The sequence below is a fragment of the Pseudonaja textilis genome, chromosome 4 (assembly GCF_049901715.1).
Source record: "Pseudonaja textilis isolate UNSWEBS1 chromosome 4, rPseTex1.2, whole genome shotgun sequence".
In the NCBI taxonomy this organism is placed as follows: domain Eukaryota; kingdom Metazoa; phylum Chordata; class Lepidosauria; order Squamata; family Elapidae; genus Pseudonaja; species Pseudonaja textilis.
Genome location: NC_141993.1, coordinates 50171966 through 50187641, shown reverse-complemented (window position 1 = coordinate 50187641; position 15676 = coordinate 50171966). Strand labels below are relative to the sequence as shown.

At 39.0% G+C, this 15676-nt stretch overlaps 1 protein-coding gene across 1 annotated transcript; it reads right to left on the bottom strand.

Annotated features, from left to right (window-relative positions):
* Positions 1 to 270: 270 nt before the first annotated feature.
* Positions 271 to 10679, bottom strand: GOLGA7B (golgin A7 family member B). Its single transcript, XM_026701095.2, has 5 exons — positions 10209 to 10679; positions 6683 to 6808; positions 5511 to 5663; positions 3876 to 3977; positions 271 to 2835 (listed from the first exon to the last, which is right to left on the bottom strand). Exons 1-5 carry the CDS (start codon positions 10218 to 10220, stop codon positions 2731 to 2733), a joined length of 498 nt encoding a protein of 165 aa, XP_026556880.1. The 5' UTR covers positions 10221 to 10679; the 3' UTR covers positions 271 to 2730.
* Positions 10680 to 15676: the final 4997 nt, after the last annotated feature.

Here is a 15676-nt window from a genome sequence, read left to right as displayed (position 1 = left end):
TCCTGGAATGATGACCTGGTTCACTACATTCCATCACAGGCAATTTGTACTGCAAGTTAAGAATATATTGGCCAATTAAGTTTCATGAAGCATTTTGTTCAAATGATTTATATAGCCCTGTATGTTAACTAAACTATTTAAGTAGTCACACATGCACATATTTGAAACTATGATTCAGAATAATTATGCATGAAACAACTAGCCATAGAGGTGGGAACTAATATACTGACTGTTTCTAATGGTGATGGATAAAAAGAACAAGACATATAATTTCTCGCTTGCCATTTATTGTTAGAAATTGCCATGTAGAGACATACTGGGTTGAGTAATGACCAGATTCATGTGGCAAAAATGATACCCAACATATGGCATGAGGAGCAGCTGCTCAAGGCATCTGGGTACAGCTGGCCTAAAGTCTGTGCATCTGCCATAGCCTCTGCAGTTCCAGTCGCACAGAACAAGGTTTGGTCAATCTCCAGTTCTTTTCTCCCTTTCAGAGAAATCCAATTCTGAAATCAAGGTGGTCTCCTGTTGTTAGTGAACTCTTAACATGGATGCTGCTGAAGAGACCCTGTTTCATCTGGGAATCCTGTAGCCACATCTTCTATAACTTCTATTATCACAATCTCTGTAAGGTGCCCCACTGCTGGTTATTATTGCCCCTTCCGATTCCTTATGTCTCCTTAGCTCTTGTGCCTCATGTGTACTTACAATAAGTGTGAAAGTTAATGTGGCGTCTTTCTGTCCCATCCTGTAACATGTATTTTTTTTAAAGTCTACATAAGCTACTCCCTCCTTATTTTGTTCTCTCCCCCAACTTTTAGAAGAGGCTATAGGCCTGGCCTTAATTCATCATGCTACAGTATAGCCATAAGTGCCATACCTAGAGAGGAACGGCCAACAGCAGTGACAGCAAGCAGTCATAGGAAGGGTGAGAGTCACAAGGGGAGCAATGGATAGAAACAGTGGGAAAGCAGTTATTGATGCAGCGAGAACTATCCTATCCTATCCTATCCTACAGAAGCACCAGACAGGGGACTGATGCCCGCTATGGCATGATTGGCAATGTATCTTTATTAGCACCAGGGCTTTCAGCAGATGCCCCACCATGCCCCTGAGTAATGACAATGAGTTGCAGCAAAGTTTCTCAGGCCAGGCATTCAGTGAATAATAATGCCCTAGTGTGCACTCGACTCAAGACTCCCCCCTCCCCTCTCTTAGACATGTGTACAATTTTATTCTTTGAGGCTTTCAGCATGCATATGCCTACCATACACAGAGACAGATGTGTAATATGTGAGAAATTGGAAGTATTTAAGGATCTATTGTTTGTTGAAGGTAGTGACAAACGTCATCCATGATTTGAATACTGATTCATTGGGCAACCTGGCATCCTCTTATTTTGATCTATCTTGCTTCACAGAGTGGCACCAAGGAATTCAGAGAAGTGGCACTGAAGCACCAATACCTAGAGTTTCTTAAATATTTGTAGGACCCAAATAGCTATATACAGGATGAGAAAACATGCCACAAGGAACAACTTGTGCATGCAAGTGATAAGGTGATGTTGCCAAACACCAGTGTTGGGAAGTAAGTTAAAAGCTGTAGAGAAAAACACTTACTCTATTAGCCTTGGGGAAATAGTCTTTCTTGTGACTTTGTGTACCAACTCAGAGGCAGAGGCAGCATGAAGTCTAGATAGTTAGAGCTATAGTAGATATTTACATACATACTTAAAATATGCTTCTTCGGCTGGACTAAGTTAAGCAATAAATAAACAATTATCCCACCCTTCTACCCACAGTGCACCTTTAAAGCCTCAGAATATCTTTAGTGCTCTCCATGATCCCAAAATGGTACTGAAATATTTTGGAGTTGGCCAGAGTCAATGAGGTGCAGACTTCCAAATTTGGAAGAAGTTATAGTCTTCAGTAGTATTCATGCTACTCTCCCAGATTAAGGAGAGTTCCATTCTGTGGCTCTATATTCTTTTCTAGTGCCCTGAAAGAAATAGAGCATAAGGCATGTTCTATGGTTTCCAAGAATAGAAGACATCCTAGCATCTGTGAAAAGACATGTTTTGGAAGTACCAGCACTAGAGGTATAGGAGAGAACGCAGGCAACTGAAGTGGAAGCACTATGGACGCTGAATATTCAAAGCATATAGCATGCCTGAAGTTCAGGACAGGAATATACATAGCACCCAAAAGACAGGAGCTAAGGTAGCCTGTTAAGGAACAAGGCAGGAACACCCAGTCATGGGATTATAACTTGGTTTTTTTAAAAAATATCCAGTTTCTTCAGCCTACCCCATCCCAGCTCACTATGCTGGGTTGCTATTTGATGATCACTTGATTTCAGCTTGCAGTTGTAGCCAGTTCAGGTAATAAACCTATAGATTGAGAACAGAATTGGAGTAATAATCTATCTAGGAAAATCAGGTGCCATCATGCCTGCAGGAACTCACAGGAAGTGCCAATATTTCAAGATATAACGAACTCGGCCACAGAAATTGAGCTCCTTCAGGGGTAACAGCCACTCAAGTCAAGGTCAGGAATCCTCTGGGATCCAGGATTTCACTGTGACCGCTGTAAATCTCAGGGGTGTCATGATACTCCTTGCTGGCATCCCTGGAGGAGCTCAGAAACGGGTGCTCTGATAGCGCAGCCTGCGAATCTCAGAGACTCCATCGTCCCGGCAGTACAGATCCCTACCGGGACTTTGTGCCAGTCACCGCCCCCCTGCTCCCCCACCTCCCCCAGCACTGCTGCTGGAACTGCTGGTGCTGCCTGAGCTGGAACTGCTGCAATGATCTTCATAGATAGAAATCTCAATCTGAAAGCAAGAAGATAAGGACACCAAACAAATGCATGGAAATCCTGCTCCACCCCATACTCCGCGAAGGAGACCCTCTCTCAAATATACTTTCTCTACTGGAACTCAGCAGGTCAAATTGTTTTTGGCTAAGCAGGTATGGAGACATACCTGGAGACATTATGTCATTCATGCAACAACCTTTTCCTCACTCACCCACCCCTTTTTGTTTTTTGAGGGAGAGGGAGAGAAAGAGAAGCAGATCACCTTGCCTCTTTCCTGTTACCAAGCCAAGCTACTGGTGGCTGTGTGTTCTCATAAACATCACAGCCAAATCCCAAGTTGGCAAGCCAGTGCATAGTTAAGTCTTCAGTCAATGTGGAGTCAATGGAGTCAATGTGGAGTCCATCTTCTTTTGCCCAGTTCTTCTGTAAGGCAGACAACCAGGAAGAACTACAGCACTAGTAGTCTGTCCACCTCCTAAGAACTCAACTTCTGGATTAATATAACATACTTGGAACCTTAGCAGCTGCATACATAGAGCATGCTAACCTTAGCTTTAACTTAATTGCAAGCTCTGAAAATGGCTGAACTTCAACAATCAATCTAAATGCATTTTGCATGGGAGAGATGAGTCAATAGTGAAGTCAAAAGATGTGCCTCTGAAAGATGCTGAATTTTCCCTTCATGGTAAACTTAGGTAATAGCTACCCAGATCAACTGTGCATTGTGTAAAAATGTACAGTGTATGTTTTATCTGGCATCTATTGTTAAAGGTGGACTTGAACCAAGGACTAGACCATTCCTAGACCATTACATCACACATTGTGTTGCACTCATGAAGTCATCAATTGTATTCTATTGTGAATGTGAGACCCTTTGGGAATCTCTATCATTATCGTTTACAAAAATAATATCCACATGATTCCAAATCTCAGTACGGATAGGAAAATAATAACACAGGTTATAAAGAGTGTCTGCAGCATAAAGCAGAGCTAGCTGCCTAGTTTTAGGCAGTAATGTATTCTATTTTCATCCCTGACATCAACCAAGAAGGATACAACTCTCATGCCCCGCTCCACTGGGTCAGTCAGCAGGAGCCCTCGTGGAGCATAGATTTTCTCATTCTGCTCCTGGATATACTTGGAGATCTTCTTCAGAACCTGAAGAAATAATTAGTGAACCAATCAGAACCAAATGAGTACATGTTTCATGTTCCCAGGTAATATATAGCACAGAGTTGAGAAGAAAGTTATTAAACAAATTCCAAGTTCTCTTAGAAATTGTGCTGTTATAAAAATGAACAAATAATAATAATCCTGGCTCACCATTAATTGCACTTATTTATCCATCATATTTTATGATCACATTCACTATTTTAGAGACTTTCCTTGGTTCACCCAACCATCCCTCCCTCCTCTCCTGCTTCACAGTGCAGTTCTTTCCATGCCTTGTCAGACAACAATCCTCCTCCTTCTGAACATGGGTTTTGTACTAGCCTAAAAATAATATTGTTTTGGAATCCTATTAAAATGTATTGAAAATAGCACTAAAACCTGTATCAATATTATCCTCTGAAAATTGTAACTTTTGTCACACAGGATTTTTTTACCCCCAAGATTGACTTAAAGTGCTACCATCCAGACCTGTGCAAAACACAAAGCCAGAATGAGTAGGATAGATCCATCATCTACTAAAACTTACTTCTCCCTCCAGCTACCTTGCAAAGGTAGAGTGGCAGCTGTTTCCCTGTTGTCTTGTAACATTTGTGGGGTGTAAATCAAAGCCCATAGAATTCATATCTATTGTCTTTAACACACCCTGAAGATCATAGATAAGGATAACCTGCAGGGAGGGGAATGTGACAAAATCTACAATTTTCAGAGGATAGTATTCGTTTGAACTATCTACCTAGTACGTGGAATTTAACTCTGGACAATACAAATGGATTCTCTGTGCTCTTACTATGGCCAAAAGACTGGTCTTGCAGCATTGGAAAACTAAATGTATGGCTCCATTTATTCAATGAATTGAAGATCTGGTTGCACTTGCCACTTATAAGTGGATTGCCTATAGATGTAAACTTTGTATAGACAAGTATGATCACACTGTATAATGGGACTCATTTATACAGAATACAGTAAGTTAAAAAAAAAAACCCAACTGTATAAACGTATTAGAAATATATACATATTTGCAGAATCCAATCTGGATCAGTCACCAGGACCAGAGGTTTAGGGGTCCAAGCTTCGGACTCGTGCTGGAGCCCATTCTTAGGGAACTCCTTTCTCACCAAAATGTCTATACACATACATATTTCAATATTTGAATTAGACAAGTATATATTGTTCTAATGATATATCATTTTTTTCATATTTCTTTCCCTTTTTAAAAGCACTTTTTATGTATGTAACTCCATTAATTTTATCCATGTGTTTGGCTTTTTTCCCCTCTTAATTAAAAACATAAATTTTAAAAACCCTTGAAAAAGAACCCTGCGTTATATAATTAGAAAGAGATTGCATGGTATGTAGTGCAAACAAGGGCAAAATGTATGCACACTGCACATTATTTCAACAACTTGTAAAATTAAAATAGTTGTCTTGATATTGTTTCCCTATTTTGGGAGCCCTTGATACAGCATAATAAACACCTATGAGATTAACAATTGTAAATGTTCTCTTATGTCTCCAAACCTTCTCATAGTGGGTCTCCATGCAAAGGAAAATGAAGTAGGCTGTGGCACAGGCCAGACATCCCTCCAGATAAGAGCTTCCCCCAATTTTCTCAGCCTCCGCATAGAAGTTGTTCAGTGTCTTCACTGTTTCCTCAAAAAGTTGCCGCTCAATCTTTGGAAGGAGAAAAGAAAGGAAACGACATAATAGTGATATGCAGCATGTTATTTTAATGACTACTGGTGTTCTCCTTTATGCAAATGCCAAATGGGGGAATAGAGACATTGCTAAATCAAAATAAGATATGTTGTAAGAAATATCCAGTTATGTGCGAACATTCTTTTTTTTTTAAAGAAGTCACTCTGCTACTGTGTAGTTAGTGTGTGATTGCTATAGTTAACAGATTAGGAAAAATCCTTCAAAATGTCAGATTTATTCACAACTCTTCAGATACTCAACCCCACCCTTCACACTCTGTTGCTAGCTAACAGCTGAACTTCAACACTCTATCTATGCAAAAGAACAACTATGACAAAATTCAGAAATCCAACCTTATATGAATGTGTGGGAGAATAAATCCAGGGATTAAATCCTAGGACTCTTTGGTGGCAACAGACATTTTAGTACTCTTTTTCTCAGACAGGAATGTGGAGGACACCTGCATCCTGTTTACATAACAGTCCTGTCTAGTTTGAAATTCTTTGGTTCCTATTTTGCTACTTCAGCCTTTCCACACAAAAAGTACAGCTACAGTAAATTCAGTGGGCCTGGAGGGTGCCTTCGCTGGAGCTACTCCAGTCCTTTGCAACAGCTTCCCAACTGAAATTGGAGCAGGGGGAGTGGCACCCAAGTAGCCTTCCACAAGGCCATGAAGAGCTAGCTGCTGTTCCCCCAGGTGTTGGGGCAGGATGGAGTTGATTCAAGTGGTTAATTTTATAGGTGATTATGGTGTGGAAATACACACACACACACACATATATATATATTATGTGCTTTAATGGTGTGAGCTGCCTAGATGAGGTAGGCCGCATGTCAGTTCTTTAAATAAATAACGTAAGGAAGTTTCTGAAATATTCATAGAATGTTAATGGGATATCATAGTTTAATCTGAGCTCCAGTCTACTCATTAGTTTGATATAAGAGGTTGCTCTAGTGTGTGAGCCAGGAGAACCACATGAAATAACAGATTGTACCCGACTGTCCAGTTCAGGAGGGAATTTGGTCTGGAATTGACAGATAGTCCCATCACTGTAGTCTCGCTGTATAAAAACCTTGGTAGCCAAAGAAGCGCTCCTCCGCAGTTCTTGGAGATTGTGGACCTGAAGAAAATTGAAATCAGGAAGTTACAACATGGGAAAACAGTAGTACTGGTGGGAGCTCACACTGTATTCTGACACTTGCAGATCAAAGGCATAGACTTTTTTCATTCCCGGATTGCTCTATGCTTTGCTTTGTACTTTTCTTCATTTTCATTCAGAGAAAACAACCCATAATTCTCCTTTAATCACATTGCATGCTAAAGTCCTCCCCGAGATAACGTATGCACTGATAGGTTGTTTTGTTTGCTGTCTTAGGGCAGAAATGTTAAAGAGTAAGTGTACAGGTATGCTGTTCTATAACATAGTAAGGGAGCAATGCAATGCACTCAGCATCACAAAAGAGTACATCTTAGACTTAGAGCATTTAATCTTATACATTTTAATGGTTTAATTAACCATTTAAGAATCACCAGATGTTCTTGAAGCCACTGAAAAGCTACTTAATTATCAGGATTGTTTAAGAAAAAATATAAATGGCCTAACTAAGTAGGCTCAATGATTTCTGCTTCCATGGAAATTCATACCATCAGCACCACTCAGGCAGATGATCATTCAACTAGGTATGCACGTAGTTACTGATCATTGCATATACTGTAATAGGAACAATTGGAATTGGGACAATCTCTAACTAGCACTTACATCTGCATCAAAATGCACACTAATGGGATATGGATAGGATGCTGAAATTGTTTTTAGATAATGTTTCATGAGTCATTTTGGCACCATCTTCAAAGTGGTATTTCTTTTTGTATAAGCTTTTTGGGCAGTTATCTGCAGGTGCTTCTAAGTATACTGTATACTTCAGTTAAAAATTTGAATTTGCACATTTTAAATGAAAAATATTACTTTGTTACCTAATTATTTAGATAAATATCTTCTTAATTATTCAAAGTATAATGAAAATAGGCTAACAGATTAATTATACATTTCCATGCTATACCCTGCCAAAGCATTAAAGGATATTTTATGAGGCTGAAATACAGAAAAACCAATATCCCACTATTTCTTCAGTGTAGCGTTTTCCCCATTCAAATAGCAGGCACAGAATGGTCCAATTTCAGTTCTAATTGGGATCGTCAGAACTTGGTTCTCATTATAATCATAGAGCATGTCAAGCTGAAAGAATATGTTTTCCTCAAGTCACCCAGTAAACATCATGGTTAAATTGCGATACAACTGGTTTTCAATCTCAGTTATTTATATTCTCCCAACACACTGAAATATGCATTAGCTATCTACACTTAGACTGATATATGGTCTTAAAGATGGTAGAGGGTTCTTTTGTTAACTAAGGTCACAAAACATAAAACAATTTAAATTAGCAAGCTGAATGAAGATGTTCAAGCATGTTACCAAAGATGATATGTTATTGGATATTTCAAATCAAAAAATAAAAATATAGTTTTGTCTACATATTTATATATATAATAGCCTTCAAGTGAGTACAACTTGTTGAAATACAATCAGAATTAAACAGGACAAGCCTAAATTAATAAGGGTTACTTCCTTTTCCTGTCCATAGAGGGAAACCTCTGCATTGTAAGAGCTCACTTAATAACCATCTCCTTATAAGAATTTCTTAGCCTGTGGTTGCATTAAAAGCATTGAGTTGGCTACGGTTGTGGATGATATCAAACTTGGAGCAGATGCAATATGATTTGAAAATAGGATGCATTGAATTTTACATGAATTTTATGTAAAATTCATTAGCATTACCATAATACGATGGCTATTTAATAAATTCATGGAGGGCAGTTTAAGAAATATTAGTACTGAAGACTCAGTGCTGTTACCTTTAAGTTTATTTCTCACATTATATGTTGTTTAGCCCCAGGAGCTGAAGTGGTTCAAAATGAAGTAACAGGTTATGAGATCATAATGTTAGACAAAAATGGGCCAGGAAAGCTATTTTTATGTTCTTAAAGGTCCAACAAGTTTTATTAGTTTAAATATGAGATCATCCAGTTCAATAAAACTGCCTAAGTATTATTTAGAAAGCTAACATTGAATTTGAAAGTAACCCTGAATTCCCTCAATAGAAATTGGACCTAATGTTGATCTTATTCTGAAATCTTCCAAGATCAGATGTCCCAAAGATGCTTTTTCAAAAGGCAACTGGACTTTCTGGTGTCCAACTGGACTTTCTGGTGTCCAGTTGCCTCTTGAAAAAGCACATTTGGGACAACTATGACCTGGATGACTGAGAATCTCCATAGACATCCAAGATCAGAAACCGAAGGTTGAAATTAATTACTTTAGGAGTAGAAGAAAGTTGAAGTTAGATAACTATAAAAACAGCTACCTATTATTTTGTAAATGTGTGTGAGAGACGGGGGAGAGAGAGAGAATTTGTGTACTTATGTATTTTCTTTATTTCATGGTCTAAGGATTGAGTCTTTAACAAGTCCTTTGTGCTTCCTGCCATCTGTCCTTCCATGCTCTCAGGAACTGCTGCCCTTCCCTTAGCAACAAGCAAGCTTTTAGCTATTTGTAATCTGATTCAGATTAATTCTCCTGTTCAGGGACACATCTTTCATTGACAAACATGATTTTACTAGAGGAAATGGGGAACATGGGAAATATGGGACAAGAGCAATAATGATTGTGAAAAAATCACTGAAGGATGGGATTCAAAAGTGTTTTGAAACCAGAATATAGCACCATGAGAGAAAACACTTCATAATCTCTTTACCTTTTACTTCTACTGCATTTTAACGTTATTTTAACCCAAAAGAAATTGTATCATGGACCTGCTTCTGAATCCATAATTGTTTAATCTGAATAATGGAGCTTCCATTTATTCTAGAAAATCATAGCTCTTGTATCTCTTTCTTCCCTGTTCACAAAAGGTATAACTGAAACCAAATCCAAAGCATCAGACATAAGCAGCCTTACTCAACCTTCTTCCCTCCAGATTCATACTACCACAATAACGCTATTGACTGGGCTGCCAGCACAGTCCAACTGAGGAGTGCTCCCCTGGGCTTCTGAATTTCTGTCTATAGGTGTCTCCCATGTGTTCAGGGAAATCCATTGATTCACAGCTGAGCAAAGGGTCACCTGCTCTTCTTAACAATTGCCTGTGTTGGGGAGTGGGGGGGTTGGAAATCAGGCAATTAACTTTGGAGTACTGGTATTCTTAGCCCTCAAAGACAATCAGTGTTTCAACTTCCTTTCTTTATTTAACCCATACAATTGCTGCAAAAAATCAGAAATTCAGGAAATGCAAGCAACCCTCAGCACAACAAACTAAGGAACATGAGGCTACAACAACCAATAACAGCTAACATTGGGGTTTGAAGCCTCCTGCAGCATCAGAGAGAACAAGCACAACCCAGGAAAATCCGACTGCAGTTCCAATGATTCGGCATGTGTGTTCTACCTTGCCAGCGTTGCTCACCTCAGTTGCCATGTTTCACCAACGTGGCTCAGTGCTGTTCCTCCACACAGGAGACTGAAGCTGTGACAATAACAATTTGGTGAGGAAGAAGACTGCTTTCCCAGAAAAGGCGCTGTCCCTGGTGTTGTAGTCAGAGGAAACGCTCAAATCTCGAAGCTGCTGCCAGCGGGGGCGGAATTCAGTCTGCTGCGTTGAGGTGGCGCCTGCAGTAGGAAATAGACGCAGAGTGTGTGGTTGCTATCCTTGGTCCTGAAACTTGCTATTTGAAAAACAGGAACCAGAGGCCGGCATCTCATCTAGCGTTGCCGACCCATTTCCCAAGCTGATCCCTCAGTTGGTAGCTCAGCTTCGTTGCACAGGCTGGCTCAGTTAGTGGCATCATAAGGGGAGGGAATCAACAGCTTTAAGTGGGAGCTGCACCCCCCCTCCCCTGCATCCCCATGTTGGAGGGACAAGATCCAGCTCGAACTCAGGGGAGGGACTGTGAGAGGCGGAGCTGCTGGAGCTAGGAAAAGAACGCTGACGTTCATTTCCTGCTTGTCTTTTGCAGGAGCTTGCAAGCAAGCTGCTTGGCAGCACTTTTCACCCTTATATTTCTGAGGCTTTGGATTGCAGTGTTTCTCTGGAAAGTGCCGAGACTGCTCCCACTTCCAGAATTCTTTTTTGATCTGGTGAAAGCCCAATACCAGCTGTTGCATAGCTGCCCTGAGGGCCAAAGAAGAACTGGTAAAAAAAAAAGCTAGACTGATTAATTTATTCTACTAATTAAAACTAAGCTATGGTTAGAGAAACCCACATTCCATAGCACAAGGTGATTAATTCCACAGTCTATATTAATTTTTTAAAAAATAGTTATTTTAATGCCTTTGCTTAGTTTGCATTATTCTGCAGAGGGTGGACTGGAATAATAGTTGTGTATGATAGTGTAGACTCTTTTCCTCAAACTTCATTGTATCTTCCATGTGGCTTTGGAATTATCATCATCTGTTGTTTCCTAGGTCTTATTTTCACATGGAAATGAGTTTTTCCCCCTCTTTGAACATGAAGACTGAGGTTCCCAGGAAATCTGCATTCAACCACATACTTATCCCCCACAGTTGTTTAGTATCAGAAGTTTTATATACTTGTTTCTGCCTATTTTCATTTTCTATCTAGCTAAGCAATACATTTTGTTCCCCCGCAGTCACTGAACTGTTTAAATTATTGTGACCTCTGTTATGAAAAGAAAGGATGTTCTTGAAAGTTCTAAAATATCATAGTTGTTTGACTAATTATGGATGGGCATCACATTATTAATATATAAACTAGACATACATCTCATTGGGAGTTCGGCTTCCATCTTGTTTAGCAAGTGAAGGGTGCCAAATAAAGGCTTTAGAACTTTCTATGCCTAGAAGCTTCCTTCAACATTTGTGAGGAGGAGGAAGGGAGAACACCTGTAGGCAAGGCAGAGGGAAACTTTACTGCACATGTCAATAAGGCTTGGGTTTTCTGTTTTTCTCTAAATGAAGAAGCATTGTTCATTTTTAATCTGTTAAACTTAATTAAGAGGTATGCTATGTTTTTTGTGCATTTCCTGTTTTAAAACAGCAAAAAATAGAGGTTCTGATTTGTGGCAATTATAGTCAAGGAACTCAAAATAGAGACCCATAAGCTGCTTATGGCACACCGCATGTTGCTTACAGTGAGTTTTATGCATTGGTTATATTATTTTTAACTTTCTTTTTATTTGCTGTGCTGAGAACTTTGCTTTAAAATGGATTTTCGATTTCTTTTGTTCTGCTGAGCCTATTTTATAAAAGACTACTAATTTATGGTAGACTTGTGGGCTAGTCTGGGAAGTAAAGGCAATGTTTCTTGCTGTTGCCAAGAAAACTGCAAAAGAAAAAAGCCTGGACTTAAAAGATATATTCAGAGATCACAATTTGGAAACAAAGAGATAGAGTGGTTGGGACTCCCTGAACTAGGGAAGGTGCACAGTAGAAGCTACATTGGTGTCATGTGCAGTATGGGATCACAGAACAATGACTTGAATAATGTAACTTATGTCAGTCATGTCATGGTGCAAAGTGTCAGATGTAATTTCTGCCAGTTGTATGATGACATTATGATGCACATTACATCCCTCACGCTCCCTATCGCTGTAAATGCTCCTAGAAAAAAGCAGGTCTAGGAGCAGCACAGGGAAAGGACGTGTATTTTAATTATGAAGCAATGATTAAATGTTTGCTGCGATAGGCCCTGTGGACAGTGCACCCTGAATAGGAATGTAGAATGAGAGAGGAACATTCTTATATGAATTGTGATTTTTATATCATAAACCACTGTGTTATGGTTTGGTAAGAAGTACATCTTTCTGCTGCTCACATTTCAAAGCTCAATGCAGAAGACTTTTCTTTGGCTCCCACCATTTCCCTAAAGATGTGACTGTTTAAAAACAAGTTTCACTGTGCAACTTAGGCTGCCTTTGGGAAGGAAATATGCCTCACAAATCAGTGGCCCTCTGTGAAAAAGGAAATCTACCAGCAACAATGTCTTACAGCACAAAGTTATGCCTGCTTCCTAATGGGCTCAAACTACACTATTTAGTTTATAGATGTTACTACAAGATATATTTCATTGTAGGTACTCTCATAGAATGTAGAGAAGGAATCTTACATAGCTCAAGAATAACCAAGAATGCAGCCATCATTGGAACTCTAGTAAAGAAAAAAAAATAAGGGCAAGAAGCATTGCTACTTTGTACAAAGTGATTGGCTGGTATGTGCTTCCATGTGTTCTAGAAACTGAAATAATTGGATTACTTTGGATACCCTGGTTTAATCAGCATGTTCTGCCAATGCAGCCCCCAAAAGCTACTTGGTCCCTTCTTTCCTATTTCTGCAACTCATAGACCAACTGAGAACATCTATTCCTATGGCCACATGTCTGTCATTCCATCCATATGGTTTTCCATCTGGCAGAAAGGGATATGATGTGGTTTCTATAGCAACACTTCTGCCTTTGGATCCATGAATAAGACATTCCCATTAATACATTCATCATGGTTTGCAACTCCCTTCTTGAAGCAGAAATTCGGTTCTGTCATTCTATTTCTGAGTTTTTTTTTTTCATCCAGGAGGAGAAATAAATGACTTATACAAAACATTATGCCCCAGGTATCTACTTCCTAACCCCTTCCTTGTTATAGTGAAACTTAACTACAGGAAGAAGAAAAACCTGTTTTGTTTAAGAGCTGCATAGTATTCAGGACTGTATTGCTACCTCGGTGCTATTCACTCCATTCAAACACAGCATTTGGCAATGTGCCAAATGAAACATCTCATCAGCAAGATGGAATTTCTATAGCTTATGGTCACTCGCCTTCAAACTTTTCACTTTCAGTCTGTTATACTATAAAATAACTCAGAAGACAAGTTGAACTCTAATCTTTTCTTTCAAGCAGATATCCAAACTACACACTGGATCAGCACTATCATTCAGGATTAAATGTTGAACAAAGTATGTTTTACCAGCAACTGACCTTTTTTTTTAAATTGGAGAAGCCACAATTATTGTAATCTTGACTTCCTCAATTAGGCTATAACCTGAAAGGAAATGAAGCCTGGTCATCAGTCTGCTTCTCTTTTTTTTCATGGCCCAAGATGTATTTTCTTGTTTATTTAGAAACTTATATATCTGTCCATTGTATACATGATTATTCTACGCAGCTCACAATAATAATCATTAAAAACAGGAATAAAACCAACCAAATAATATTTCTCTATCACAGTGCTGCAATATTCCATAAACTCTACACAGACTTATATTTGCTATATTCACTACTACCCTAGTTTCAATCCTGGACCAAAAACCAGGTCTTTACAGCCCTCTTGAAGGTTAAAAATGGTGACTTCTCTGAATCTCAAGAACAAGGCTATTCCAAAGGATAGGGACAACCATGTAAAAGGCATCTTTCTAATGTCACACCAAATGATAACATTTAAGGAAGGTGTAGTGTGCTCACTTCACCTAACCTGGTAGAATGAGCAGTCACCCTCAGAGGGAGGCTGTTCCATAAACAACCAGGCCCCAGGTATGTGTGTGTGTGTGTGTGTGTTTATACACACATACACACACATAAGACTACAATAATACAAAAGGATTCTTTATTATTATTATTATTATTCTCAGTTCTTTGTTAATTCTATCTTTAACATTTAATAAAGTTGGTTTAACAAAACACAAACATTGTAAGTGGGATGCACTTAGCCCCAAGACCATTGAGAGGGACAGCAAAATTTTGGCAGCCAGCCCACCGGGGATGAGCTCTTGAGCTCAGGCAACCGATGCAATCCTGGGTAATCCTCTGCTAGAGGTTTCTGTGAAAAAACTGTTTTTCTGCAGGTAGCAAGCAGGACAGGCAGATGGTGCGGTGTGTTTTCTCTCTCTTTCGCCATCCAGTTGGGCCAAGTAGTGATCTCAGCCTCTACTGGGGAGAGAGGCTAGAATTGCATCTGAACAGATCAAGCTTATTGTGCCAAGTTCAGACTGCTGGGCTAATTAGACTATATTAACTATTCAGAATCCTAGATCTTCCTAGTTCTTTTGAAGGGGAATTCAAGAAATCTTTTCTTTAAAAAAATATTTTTATTGAACAATTTTCCTCATTTTATAACATGATTCTTCCAAATAAAAAACTTGAGAATGAGTATCTATGAGAGCAGTAACAGAATAATTGCTGTTGCTTCCAAAAAGCTTCATCAGCAAACACCCCTGCCATCGCTCCCACCCCCCCAAAAAAACCCGGAAGCTGGACTGGTGGGGATCTATTTAGCCACACTGAATAATTAGTTCTTGTCTAAAACAGAAGCAATCTATTGAGAGAGGATACTTTCTCAAAGCTATGAAACTAATTATGCATTATACAGAATTCTCCTAAGCTGAAAGCTCTTCGGGGAACTTTTTCATCCTAATCAGAGTTATTGCTCATTTCATTATTCTATCCATCACTTATTGTATATTAGCAACTACAAAGTAAGCATAAGTTAAACCATCTACAGGGCTAGAAAGGAAAGAGTTGTATAATTTTTGTGTATATGTGTGTACATATTTCACCATTAATTCCAGTACTACTCTGATTGTATAATCATTTTTCAAGTAGCAGAATTGGGTAGATTAATGTAAAAATAAATCATGCAGAGATGAACTCTGTAGACATAGCCAGGACATGAATGCCTTACAAGAATCATTTATCAGGAACACAAAGAAATTATGGTAAAATCTCGAACAGCAGATGGATTTAAAGCATTTTGAATAATTATTTTGTCCACATCCATCTGTTGTTTTCAGACAAATGTGAACCCCAATGCAAATACTGTTTTCATGTAATGTGTCTCTTACATCATGCTAATAATGCCCACCAACCTCCATCAGTTGAACCTGCCACAATATTCAGAAGAAATGAATGAATCAAATCCAAAGCATCA

Bases quoted from the DNA above. Each gene is read 5' to 3' on its own strand.
- GOLGA7B (XM_026701095.2), bottom strand. The intron at 5,664-6,682 runs GTACAATCTGTT...CTCCTTCCAAAG, and splicing joins CTCCTGAACTGGACAGTCGG to ATTGAGCGGCAACTTTTTGA. The intron at 3,978-5,510 runs GTTTGGAGACAT...TTATTTCTTCAG, and splicing joins TGGAGACCCACTATGAGAAG to GTTCTGAAGAAGATCTCCAA.